Source organism: Megascapheus bottae, chromosome 16 (assembly GCF_031878675.1).
Source record: "Megascapheus bottae isolate mThoBot1 chromosome 16, mThoBot2.hap1, whole genome shotgun sequence".
NCBI lineage: Eukaryota > Metazoa > Chordata > Mammalia > Rodentia > Geomyidae > Megascapheus > Megascapheus bottae.
In genome coordinates, this window is record NC_143524.1 from 27414284 (window position 1) to 27428435 (window position 14152).

General features: G+C 33.6%; 1 protein-coding gene across 1 annotated transcript in view; it reads right to left on the reverse strand.

Annotated features, from left to right (window-relative positions):
* Luzp2 (leucine zipper protein 2) overlaps nt 1-14152 on the reverse strand; it is a 289657-nt gene that overhangs the window by 63963 nt on the left and 211542 nt on the right. The window contains exons 6-7 of the mRNA XM_090347985.1: nt 11228-11290; nt 5718-5780 (exon numbers count right to left, since the gene is read on the reverse strand). Of these exons, the coding sequence (XP_090204111.1) occupies nt 5718-5780; nt 11228-11290 (126 nt within the window). The remainder of the gene's footprint in view (nt 1-5717; nt 5781-11227; nt 11291-14152) is intronic.

Sequence of the window (14152 nt, forward strand, 5' to 3'; positions counted from 1 at the left end):
AGCATTATAATTAGTGGCAAAAAACTAAAGCCAATTCCTCCAAAGTCAGGAACGAGACAAGGATGCCCACTCTCTCCACTCCTCTTTAACATAGTATTAGAATTCCTTGCCAGAGCAATAAGGCAAAAAGCAAGCATAAAGGGGATCCAAATAGGGAAGAGGAAGTGAAACTTTCCCTCTTTGCAGATGACATGATTCTGTATTTAAAGAATCCTACAGACTCCACTCCCAAGCTCCTTGAGCTGATTCAAAACTTAGGCACGGTAGCAGGGTATAAAATTAGCCCTCAAAAATCAAGCGCCTTCATATATGCCAATGATGAGAGGAACAAGGCAACAATCAGGAAAGAAACTCCTGTTGCAATAGCCATAAAGAAAATAAAGTACCTAGGAATTAACATAACTAACAATGTAAAGGACCTTTTTGACGAAAACTTCTTTTTTGTTAAACTGTCTAATAGAATTAGTGACTATGGAACTTAGAATGTAGAATAGGTTTTAAATTTGGCTGTTACAAATGACAATGAGATACAATTTTCTCTATTTTATTACTAAGCTATTAACTTACTAAATTTAATAATTTCAGTACCATTTCATCTGAAATGCTAAGTGATACATACCATTCCCAAGTCATTCAATTCTATCATCACTGAACAGGTAATTTAATATATCAAAATTTGAATGAAAAAGTTTGGGTAGTTTGTTTTATAAATAAGTATATTGCATCCATATTTAAGATCTCTCCAAAATGGGAATATTCTGGGAGGAGGAAGTTTGAAAGAGGTACCAAAGACCTTTTCTTCTGAAACTTAAGGTGAGGATTTAGAAAAAGTATTCATAAGCACTTGACAAGAAAACAAGAATATTCAATATATTCTTTAGCTAGTACTTGATAGAATGATAGATATAAGAACATAAAACATAAGGAAATTGCATATTGTACAAGTGAAGAGTAAGGTAACATTTAGGGGAAATATTAATGTTGCTGACAGATATTTGAATCTTTCAAAGTACCTATGTCAAATCTTTAAAATTATATTTACATATATGCACATATACAGGTGCATTTATACATGTCATAAAGATGTAATATCTTATATACATCACGTAGTTCCAATGTCTTACATTTAGTTAAAATTGCCCTAAGGGGAATAAATGCCCTAAGGAGTAAATAAAATAATGCATATAAACCATAATATATGTTTAAAATGTCCATAAAGTAAATAGTGTTTAATATATTTTAACAATTAACATTGATTATCTAAAATACAAAAACTTATTATGTGTACAATATCATCAGCAATAAGTTAAGACAATAACCATAAAAAATGAGTCCAGAACATTTTTCACAACGTTTGCATGCTCCATTCGGCAGCATCTGATCTTTAATTTGTACAACATGAGATTTTGTTTTTATGAAAACCTAGTCAGAAAACTCCACCTCCTTTTGAATTCATCAACAGAGAAGAGGATACATTGAATGAGTGAATTGTTAATAGAAATAGTTGTAGAAATAGTTTTGAACTTACAAAATATGAAAACTAACTAAATTTAATTGATTCACATGCTAAACTACATGTTCAATCGTCCCAGTAGGTGTTCTTTATGGCAGGTCAATAACCTTTATTGTATAATCTTCCCAAACAGCATAATTTGTCCAATAAATTGTATTTATTGACTTTTGTAATTAGTATAATATGGCGACATTTTTGTTTGTGTTTCTTTAGAGTGCAACAATAATTAAACAAACTTGACTAGTGATGCAACTTATCATAATGTAATTCTGAGCATTATACTATTCTAAACTAGTCATTAGTGCAATTACTTCTAATAATGCTAGTGATCTACCAGTAGTTGATAAAAACTTTTTAATTACTTGATAATATATTATTTTAAATCATATTTTACAGAAACACATTCATACATATATAGGAAAACCATAAGTCATCTTCCTATTATTTCACAGAATATTCATATTTAATTTCATAGTAAAATTATCCCTCTCTTTCAAAATTACTTTAAAAATATGTTCATATAAATTTATCCTACAACAGATTTTACCCTGTACAAAATAACAAATTGGAAATGAGAAGTATGTCAAAATGTTGTTGATATCTGGTCTGATTTTAAGGACTTTCAGCTTCGTACATTTTGACAGTTTTAGAAATTTTGTACACTGAATGTCTTACATTCATGGAAATGAAATGCACTTTTGAAACTTATAAATATAGTAGCAAAATGAGGAGAATATCTGCTACAAATGGATTCACAAAGCATTTAAACTCAATTGTGTCCTGAGCAGCAACAGTCAGTGAAGCCAAACCCCATTCTTCTATGGACAGTGTTTACTGCTGCTGGCAGCCTTTTGAGTGCTAAAGCCAGTTCTCAAGCCTTAATAAGGGCATGGGGTTTATCATCATGCATTGCAATTGTCAGCAAAGCCATTATTTTTAGGAGACAATTTAAATGCATCAGCAGAAAGTGAATTGCCCTCAATGTCTATGCTTACTTAAAAAAAATAAACAAGTTTATTCAAAACTGACAGATTCAGATCCTAAGATGAATTTATTTGCAATAGAATAGGCTACCCCTCATTTTAGCACTGAAATATTTGCTTCCTTATTTGGAAATAAGCTTAGGTCCATTTTTATAGCATATACTCTTTCCTGTAATCTAGAAGTTTTCACATTTTTCTTACCTTATGTACTTACTTATCCATTTATTTCTTTTTAACACCTATTATTCAAGACAAAAGAAACTAGATACAGAATACTATAGTAAACAAATTGGGTAATTCTTTGCCATGAAGGTGGGTGAATAGTAGATCATAATAGAAGCTATTAGCAGGCTTTCTATTCATTCATTCATTTTCCTTTTCTGTGACAGAAATAGCAATTTAAAGTAGGCCTAGAAGACACTAAACCTGTACTTTCATGGGGATACATGATCTTACAATCAAAGACATCTTAAAATAATCTTCCCATTCTGAGCATAATAATCATGAGAGAGAGGCCTGTTGCTTTCTTCTTTGACTTTATGCACAGGCAGTGGTGGATACCACATGTGTATTTTTAGCAATCATCATGATTCAATGAAGAAATAAAATATAAGTCAATAAGTGGAGAATGGTAAGATGTACATAATTAGCATGTCTAAGTGGGAGGAGGATAAAACCAAATCTAAAGCTTGTCATTGTTGTAATATGGAATAATTGTTAAAATTGTCATAGCTGCAGTGTGACAAGGTTCTTTGCATTTTAGTTATTATACAAGAAGTCTAGGTATAGAGTATCTGCTTGCCCTCTTCTCTCACAACTTCTCATCCCCCTAACACATATACCTCCTAATTTTGTATATGTGTCCTTCTTTGAAGCACCTATTTCTTATTTTCTTAAGTCTTAAAAAATTAACAACTTTATATAATTGCTAAAAGTTGGTAAACTATGAATCAACACTTATCTAGAATAATATAAAAATGTAGATCATTGAAGTTACCTCAATCTTCTCATTCTCTTCCCCTCAACTTTTCTTTGAAAAATTCAATTTAATAAATAAAAAGAATTGAAAAACCCCATATGGTAGACTAGCATTGCGTAATTTTCACAGTGTAACAACTACAACTCATGGATGCAAATAAACTTGAATCCCTTTAAAACATACATAACCTTATTAAAATAAACTATATCATAAAGTACTAAGGGCTTGAACACACACCACATAAGTGTGTGTACACACACACAGAAACACAAGCACACACTTTTTTTTAAATCTGTCAATGCTAAGTTTAACTCTATTCTTGTTGACTTAAAAAGCTAAGGCCAAGCCAAATCATAGAAATGAGGCCTAAAATATTAGTGTGAAAAGTTTAAGATAGTCAATGACGTGGGTTTCAAACTTTGGTTCTGTTTGTCACATAAAATGAATAGGTATGCTGGGAGATGAGAGTTGGCAAGGAGGATTCTGGGGTATCTTGTAATAAATCAAGCCAATGGAAAGGCAGGAAGTATATTTATGGGTAAGTAAATGGCAAAAAAATCCTTGGGTATATTGACTTCCTAGAGTCAATGAGTAGTAAAAATTAGTAGCAAGGGCCAAATGTTAAGGTACGGAAGACCTGAAATAAGCTATTTCTTATTGCTCTCATTAGAGAAGTTGGCATACTTCTCAACATTAAGTAAGGCAGAGACTTATTCCCCTTCTATTCAAACCTCTTTGCTCTAATTGAGATCATTGTAATGAAGATATTTTAAAATTAAATAGGATATATAAAGTAATTTACATTCATATTAATAAAAGTATCATTCCTACTTATTAAAATGTACCACATTTGACAAGCAAATTATATAACAAAGAACCTAAAAACCAGGATTGTATCTGGCCTGGGCAGGAAGTGGAAATAAGATCTGTATTAATTTCTTCTGCTTCTATAGCAAAGTAGAATTTTCAAGAGGAGAATTCTTCTTTGAGCTTAATTTTTAAAATAATTTTTCACATGTGTGTACATCATGTAGCTTTTTTTTGTTTGATTTTATTTAAAAATGCAATTATAACCTTTTAACACCTCCAATATTCTGTCCTCATACATGAATACAATGCTCTTTGAGCTCATTCAATGTCTTTCCTCATTTATCGACAATTCCATATTGAAAAGAACTGTGGATAAATTATTGATGACCTTCACATTAAACTTACTCTTATAGTCTCAAGAACTTTAGCGGAATCATGTCTGCACAACCTTACAGCTCGTAAATTTTACAAATTAAGACGAGTTTCTTTGGAAGACAATAATGCAGTTTACTATATTCAGTTGTTATCTCATGATTCTACTTATGTTTAAGCTTTAATCACATAATCACAGCATAAATAGTCCAAGTCAATCAGTAATAATTAAACACAGTGACTCTTGATAATAAAGAGAAACCTTCCATAAATGTCTTGCCTATAATCCAGCAGCAAACAGTATGTCTGCAAAATTCCTAAATACATGTTCTACTTCATACAAATCTTTGAGAGATAATATTCTTCAATTCAGAGTTAATGCAATTAGAGCTAGAGTTACTTTAAACATAATAAACAATATTTGTCCTTTTGGAAAGAATATATGTAGGAAGTAATAATTACATTTACTTTCATTAGTCAGGCCAGAGAACAGAAGTATTTTCAGTGCAATGAAAGTTATTTTTTATTGTGGCTCCCACCTGTAATTCTAGCTTCTTAGGAGGCTGAGATATGAGAATCATGGTTTGAAGCCAGCCTGGGCAGAAAAGTCTGGGGAACTCTTATCTTAATAGAATACTTTGTGAAAGTTGGAAGTGAGTCTGAGGCTTAAGTGGTAGAATGCTAGCCTTGATCACAAAGAATCTCAGTGATAGAACTCAAGCCATTAGTTCAATCCACATGACAGCCCAGAAAATGTTTTAATTATTGACAAGAGTCTCAAAATTGGCTAAGGGGGGCTGGGAGTTTGGCCTAGTGGTCAAGTGCTTGTATGAAGACATGGGTTTGATTCCTTAGTACCACATACATGGAAAAAGTCTGAAATGTGCTGTGGCTGAGTTGATAGAGCTCTAGCCTTGAAAAAGCCCAAATACAGAGCTCATAGCTCAGGCCTGAGTTCAGTCCCTAGGACTGGCAAAAAAAAAAAAGGCCTTAGTTAAAATTAGTTTTGCTACTTTTATTATGTTAGAACTTTGAAAATGAAAGTGACAAAAATTCTCACCTTAAATAACAGATCCTTCTTCCCATATCGAAGTTCCTTCAGCTGAGCTTGGATTTTTTTTGACTGTTAAAACAGATACATGGATTAGTCCTCAAAGTAATTTATAATTTTCAACCATGAAGACTAAAATTTATTTATTTTCTGACTAGTAATAAAGTTTTTGTGAAACCAAACATAATCCCATGGTTTTGAAAAAAATAAAAAGCTAAAGTGCTTGTTGAAAAAAAAATGGTCAGTTCAATAAATTAGATTTTTACAAAGGTATTATTTCAAGTGATTTGCAAATTATTCTTTCTCCAGTCAGTGCCAAAGTACATACAATATCTGTCATTTAGGCATGGTCAATATTCTAAATTTGGGACGAAAGTTCAATATACAGTAAAATACACACACACACACACACACAAATTTATACTGTTAAGAAAACTATAAAGAGATTAATTTTGTGAAGAATTTGACAATCATTACAGAACATTTTTATCTAGGCTAACTTATTCCATTTAAGTGAGTATCTTTAAATTCAAGGTTCTTCATTCTACAATTTTATGTTCAACTTGCATTTCTATTCTGAAAGAGTAGTTTTGATGATGGTAGATGTTTATACTATTTACTCTTTTTAAAGTTCTAGCATGCATATTCAAATACCACTTATTCATGTATGAATATTAAAAGTTGAAGACCAATGACCTAAATTCCAAACTCTTTTTCTGTTCCGTCACCAACAGAAAACTGTTATTTTGCTTTTGATGCTGATGGTGAATAATCACATGTCTCACTCATCCAGAATATTAAACTCTAAATATGCTTCATGGAAAATTTAGGCAATTTATAATGTTGGGTAGATGAAGAAATCATAATGAACTCATTACTTTTCAAATATTCAGTAATGCCAATATTAAAAACCCAGCAATGCATGAATAGGAATGTGAAAATATATTTTCCGAGGCATTGAGATTCAGGAAACTATAAATCAGCTTGAACTGAGAACATAAAATGTAATTGTAGTGCCTACCAATTTCTTTCCCAAAAACTTCTTCTCCTTCCTCTTCCATGTACACAAGACTTTGGAAGACCCAGAAAATATGCTAAATATATTCAAATATAGCTCCAACCTACATATTTCTTATTGAAAACATCATTTCACTTGATCAGTCTTTTCAAAGCCTTCAGCTAGGCACTGGTGGCTTATACCTGTAATCCTAGCTACTCGGGATGCTGAGATCTGAGGATAGCTGTTCAAAGTCAGCCAGGGAACTAAAGTCCATGAGATGATCTCCAATTAATCACTAGACAACAGGAAGTGGTGCTATGGCTCAAGAGGTAGGATGGTAGCCTTGAGCTGACTAGCTCAAGGACAGTGCCCAGGCCCAGACTTCAAGTCCCATGACCAAATGAAAAAATAAAAAAGCCTTCACTCATCATATATGCCTATGTTTATAAAGACAGTGTGTCCAGACAGTGAAATCTTTATTTTTCCAGTCCTTGGCTTGAGGTCAGGGCCTGACCACTGTCCTTGACTTTGTCAAGGCTAGAGCTCTACCACTTGAGCCACAGCGCCACTTCCGGCTTTTTTCTATGTATGTGGTACCTAGGAACCTAAGCCGGGTCTTCGTGCATGCTAAGCAAGCACTCTACCACTAGGCCAAACTCCCAGCCCCTGTAAAGCTTTTTCAATCAATAGAAAAACAAGGTGAGATTAAACCCTGTACTGGACCTGATTTCCAAACCATTCAGTCTGATTTTCCTTCTTCTGGTCCATCAACATTGATTTTCAACATATTGACATTTTCATCTAATCTTGAATATAATGATATTGGAAAGATTTTATCGAAGGAATTAAATTGCATACTCAACTTGGATTGTAGTGTTTGTGATAATGTCTGTGTGTGTGTGTGTCTGTGTGTGTGTGTGTGTGTGTGTGTGTGGGTGTGCATGTTAGTTTTTGAGTGTATTGTCACATTTGGGCTGGTAACATGACCATTTTTTCTCAAAAATGTTTTTAAGTTCTTGTGAAATTCATGTGACTAGTTCAGACAAATATGGTACAATGGATCTGGAAATAGATGAGCCTGGTTTCCTAGTTGGAATTTGAAAGAGCTGTACTTGTTCTCTGCCAGAAAACATTATCTGTGTCTCAAAAAAAAAAAAAACAAAAAGACAGTAACAGCTAGTAAAAGTACTTAGGAACCAGAAATGATAGTTGTGGTTCTATATTTAGAAGACAATAGAGTTATTTAGAGTTGTTCATTTCTAGACGACTATAGAATGTGGGGTAAACTTTTTTTTTTTTTGCCAGTCCTGGGCTTGAGATCTGGGCCTGAGCACTGTCCTTGGACTTTCTCAAGGCTAGAACTCTATCATTTGAACCTCAGCACCTCTTCCGGCCTTTTCTTTGTATGTGGTACCGAAGAATTGATCCTGGGTCTTCGTGCATGCTAGGCAAGCACTCTACCACTAGGCCAAACTCATGGCCCTGGGGTAAACTTTTAACATGATTCATACACTGTTCTCAGTATAAACAAACCTCCTGCCTTCATTTTTCCTTTACACACACCAGGTATTCTCCATGATAGTGGGACAGAGTCAAAAAATATGATGAGGCCATAGTAGTTGCCCCAAAATGACACGCAAGATCAGAAGAGTGAGGTGATAAGGTGCCACTACTTGCCTAATCTTCTTCACTCTTCTATCACTCTTTCTATCACTATTACTTCAGAAAACCTCTAAATGTGTTATTATATTTTGGTCCCTGTGTGCAGAACTCTGGCTTGAAGAAATCTGTGCAGCACGAAACCAAGTATGACCTTAGCTAAAACAACCTGATAAATGGCTATCTTAGGTACAAATGGATTTTGTAAGGTTTTCTCCTTCCCAACCAACCCTTTCTAGGGAAACCCATAATATTCATAAAAGAAAATATCTCACTTATGGAAATCCTAGGACCTGAGTGCTCATTGTTCTTAAATACCCGGTTATGTTGCCACTCTCAGTTTCCTTTCAGAGTGTATTTTACTTGCTTCTCTACTTTAGCTTATCAAATAAACACAGATTCATTAAAATTCCTCTGCTCCTTCTAAACTGAATTCTGAATTATTTCTTTAGTAAGACCAAGAACCCATTAGTTCATCCTGTCTTACACAAAAATGGTGCCAGTATGAAGAGATTTTCCTACTTGTCCCCAATCATTCATAGGATTGTTTAAAAAAAAATAAGCTGCACATAAAATCATTTCTGTGAGTTTCTTGAAGCTTCCTACTAACACGTTAGTGTTTGTTCCTTGTTTTTGAGTTGAAAACACTTTGAATATTATCACTACTTTCCAATTCTCTAACTGTATTTCAACATGTGACACAGCATTATGAATATATAGAGAGTTTAACAATACAGGAAATTGATTATTGTAGTTAAACCTACAGAACGAGAATATTTTCCCTTAAGAGGAAACATTGAATTTGTTTCATTTAGTCTCATCTTGTATGATCATAGGTACATAGCTTTTAATCTATTGTGATCCTCTGCTAGAAGAATCCTAGATGTGTACTGATAAGGAAACAAGAGGTTTATCATTGTGATTATTCTTAATGTACTATGTGAACTTATTTCTTTTGTCTGTTTTCCCATTTATGATTAATCTCATGTGATTACTGTATCTGATTTTGTTACCTGGTATATTGTATACATGTTTATTTGTTTATTTGAAATATGGTAGGGAAGGGGGAAAACAAAGGGATTGGGAAGAGTTATAGGGAGGGAAAGGTGGACAAAAACATGAGAAGGGGTATCAAGGTTTGAGTAATTATGTACCCGTTACCTGAGGAATGTAATTTTAACCCTCTATAAATTACAAAGAGGAAATACTAAAATTACTTCCCAAGAAAAAAACAATCAACAGATATGCTCATTTTATGAATATAAGGTTAAATCTAGAATAGCCATTTTGAGTTACTCATCAATGGAAAAAATGAATTCATGACACAGGCAGAACGCAAAGCAGAAAATTTTAGTGGACTTCCAAATATTCACTATTAAGGAAATCCTGATCAATATCATTATGATAGGAATGTGGAACATCATCTTATAAAATGAGTGTTTTTTGTTCTTGAAATAGTTTCTTTTTTTAATATTTTATTGTCAGGGTGATGTATAGAGGCATTAAATTTACATAACATAGTGAACACATTACTTTTTTTTCCAGTCCTGGGCTTGAGCTCAGGGTCTGAGCACTATCCTTGGATTTTCTCAAGGCTAGAGCTCTACCACTTGAGCCTCAGCACCATTTCTGGCTTTTTTTTTTCTATGTATGTGGTACCGAGGAATCGAACCCGGGTCTTCATGCATGCTAGGCAAGCACTCTACTACTAGGCCAAACTCCCGGCCCTTGAAATAGTTTCTTTTCTTTCCTTCTTTCTTTCTTTCTTTCTTTCTTTCTTTCTTTCTTTCTTTCTTTCTTTCTTTCTTTCCTTCCTTCCTTCCTTCCTTCCTTCCTTCTTTCTTTCTTTCTTTCTTTCTTTCTTTCTTTCTTTCTTTCTTTCTTTCTTTCTTTCTTTCCTTCCTTCTTTCTTTTGTGGATTATGGGGCTTGAATTTGGCCTGGGTGATATCCCTGAGCTTTTCAGCTGAAGACTACCGCCCTACCCTTGAGCCAAGCCCCACTTCTCATTTTCTAGGTGTTAATTGGAGATAAGAAACTCAGGTTCTTTTGTACCCTGGCTGGCTTTGAACCTTGATCCTTAGATCTCAGCCTCCTGAATAGCTAGGATTCTGTACAGGCTTGAGCCACCTTGCCCAGAAAAATAGTTTCTCTTTACTATACAATAGTAAAACACCCAGGAATATCCCAACATTTATGATGGTTTTATTATCTTCTTGGAAATTTTATAATTGTGCTCAGGAAAAGAATTGCTAGTTTGTATCTGAGTTTAAACAAAAATCAGTTGAACCAGGAGGCTATGTTTAAGAGGGCACTGGTTTCAGGATAGCCCAGGTTAAAAGTTCACAAGACCAAATTCCATTGGAAAAGCTGAGTATGGTGAAATATGCCTGTCAACCAAGCTATGGTGGGATGAGACAACAAGAAACTTCGAGTTCTAGACCACAAATTATGAAATTCAAAAATAACCAATCAGTCCCCAAAAGACTGGAGACATGGCTCAACAGTTAGAGCATCTCCCAGGCAAGCATAATTATGTTCCAGAGTTCAAACATCATTATAAATTCAAAAAATAGAGAGGATGAGAGAGAAGGAGGGGAGAAAGAAAGAAAGAAAGAAAGAAAGAAAGAAAGAAAGAAAGAAAGAAAGAAAGAGAGAGAAAGAGAGAAAGAAAGAAAGAGAGAGAGAGAGAAAGGAGTGTGGGGGAAGAGAGGGAAAGAAAGAAAGAAAGAAAGAAAGAAAGAAAGAAAGAAAGAAAGAAAGAAAGAGAAGGAAGGAAGAAAGGAAGGAAGGAAGGAAGGAAAAGAACATGAACATTGCTTTAATCTAATTGAAATTTCAAAAAAATATGTATTACTCACCTCTTCTGCATGAATTCCACATAGCTTACTCCCAGACAAGAGTTTGTTTTTCAAGCTTTTATTCTGAGGAAAGAAATACAGTTTTATGCTAAGAAGTGAGAAACTGTAATTTTCTTAAATAAATCAGCAACATTACTCTGTGTTTAGCTCACAGATTAGCTCTTCATGATACAAAGTTTAATGAATTCATTAAAAACTGAATTAAATCTGCAATGTAAAATAGTGTTCCCTTTTTCCAACTGAAGTGACCATGTATTAGAATTAGCATATTTATTTTAAAGATACACCTTACTTAACGTTCTATTTAACTTATATTTATTATGCTTAAATGTGTGATTTTATAAAACAGTTTATGCAAATTAGTAATGGATGCTAGATTCTTATCAAACACTTCTAAACTGCAGCATTTATATTCATCTTTGCCTGCAGTTTGGGCATAATCTACTTTATTTCTGATATTCTCTAATGTTGTACTTATTAAGTACAGCCACAGGCACCTTAAAACATCTACATTCTTTTAGAAGATTAAACTTCTGTAATTAAATCTTTCATTTTTTTAATGGCATATATTATTTAGTCCTTGAAACGGTTTTGTTTTGATCATCCCATCCATACATACAAACTTCAATAATCAAATTTATATATTCTATTAAACTTTCTTCCTCCTCTTCCTTTTTAGCAAGTATTTCAGTGGCTTTCATTTTTTAATTTTCATACATGTATCCAAAACACTTTGATCAACCCCTTCACTATCAAATTTTATCCTTGCCTCTAATAATGGGTTTTGCCTGCAAATAATACTCAAGGCACAATTTTGTCATTATTTTTTTAAATTCTAGATTTCCCATGTGATAGAAACTTTTAGGTTTGTCTTTCTCTGTTTGACTTATTTCACTTAACAGACTAATTTCTTATTTCATCCATTTTTGTGCAAATGATATATTTTCATTTCTGTCCAAATAACCCTGCCTAGGGATTGTATACTAAATATACTTTTTTCGCTTTTTTTCTTTTCTTTATAATTCATGTTACTAGATGTTTATTTTTTCCTACAGGTAATGCTTTTTGATTTTTGATCAAGCTAATTTTAGGACTTGATCCTCCAGCTACTGGGCTTACACATCCATTATCTTTCCCACATTTATTTGAGACGATGTTTCAATACTATACCTGGGATCATATTCAACCACTAATTTCAATTTCTGGTTCTAAAATATGTTTAAAAATCTGATGTTGGTGGGAGTGCAAACTCGTTCAACCACTATGGAAAGCAGTGTGGCAGTTCCTCAAAAGACTAAACATAGAGCTCCCCTATGACCCAGCTTGACATTTACCCAATCATCCAGAAACAAAGACATACTAAATCCACCAGCACAACAATGTTCATTGCAGCACTGTTTACCATAGCAAAGATATGGAACCAACCTAGATGTCCCTCAGTTGATGAGTGGATCAACAAGATGTGGTATTTGTACACAATGGAATTCTATGCTGCCGTCAGAAAGAATGACATTGCCCCATTTGTTAGGAAATGGAAAGACTTAGAAAAGATCATATTAAGTGAAGTAAGCCAGACTCAAAGGAACTTAGGCTCAATGGTTTCCCTCACTTGTCATTATCAGTAGAAACCTTAGGCTCTCCTAGCAGAGATTTGCAATCGAGCAAAACCTTGATACAAAAGGCCATATAGTAGGATGCTAAATGAAAGGATCTCTAGGATATAGAATCATAAGTCATATAATGAATGATTGTTGTTCTTAAGGTACTATGTTATCTCTCATCTCTTTTGTTGTCCCTTGGTTATCTCATATTGTTACAGTATCTCACTTTGTTATCTGATATATCGGATATATTTGTATTTGGTTATTTGAAATTGGATAGGGAACGGGGGAAAACAAGATGAGGGGTCGGGGGGGAGGGTAATGGGGACCAAGACATGTGAAAAGGTATCAATGTATAGGAATAAATGCACCATCTATCTGGCAAATATCATGTAACCCTTCTATTAATTACAATAAAAATATATGAAAAAATCTGATTATTTTACTTAGTTTCCTTAAAAAAATTTAGATAATCTTATACTGTTCACTCAGGCACCCATTTGTTGTGTTGGTTGAAGTTCTTTCCATAAGCAGGGATGTCATGTATAATTCAGTTTATATAAAACACTCATTTCACAGTAAAGTTCCTGAAATATGTTCTGAATTATAACATGATTGTAGATCTCTCATATGCTATTTTGAAATACTGCTTCATATGGAAAAGTTAGATAGCAAAAGAGGAGAGAGAAAAAATGTACATACATTTGAGAATATGTACATGTTTAGGAAATGTTTAAAAATGCATATAGTATACTTAAATACTCATTTTATTTAAAAAAAATGCAAAGCCAGTGCTGATGGCTGAGGCCTGTAATCTTAGGTACTCAAGAGGCTGAGATCTGAGGATCAAGGTTTGAAGCAAATCTAGAATAGAAAAGTAAAAGTTGAGCTATGGTTCAATGTGGTAGAGTCCTGGCCTTGAGAAACAAAGCTCAAGGACTATTCCCAGGAATGAGTTTGAACAACCAACACAATCAAATGAAAAGCAGTCTAATAAAATGTATAAATCTTAAATGTGTGCATTTAAATTTAAAAGGAAATACTAGTATTTAAAACTATTTTCTGATTATCTGATATGATTATGTATTATGATTCTAAAGAATTTATGCTATTCTTTTTACAGAATTTAACTTTTTGCTTCCATATTTGCAACTAAATATTACTGAAGTAAAAGTGAATACCAATAAGCAACACATTTCAATAAGTGTTGTGCTAGGGTTACTGTGTTTTTTGGTGTGTGTGGGGAGGAAGGGAGAAAAGGATGGGGAGGGAGAGAGAGAGAAGGAGGAGAGAGAGAGAGAGCGACAGAGAGAGAGAGAGAGAA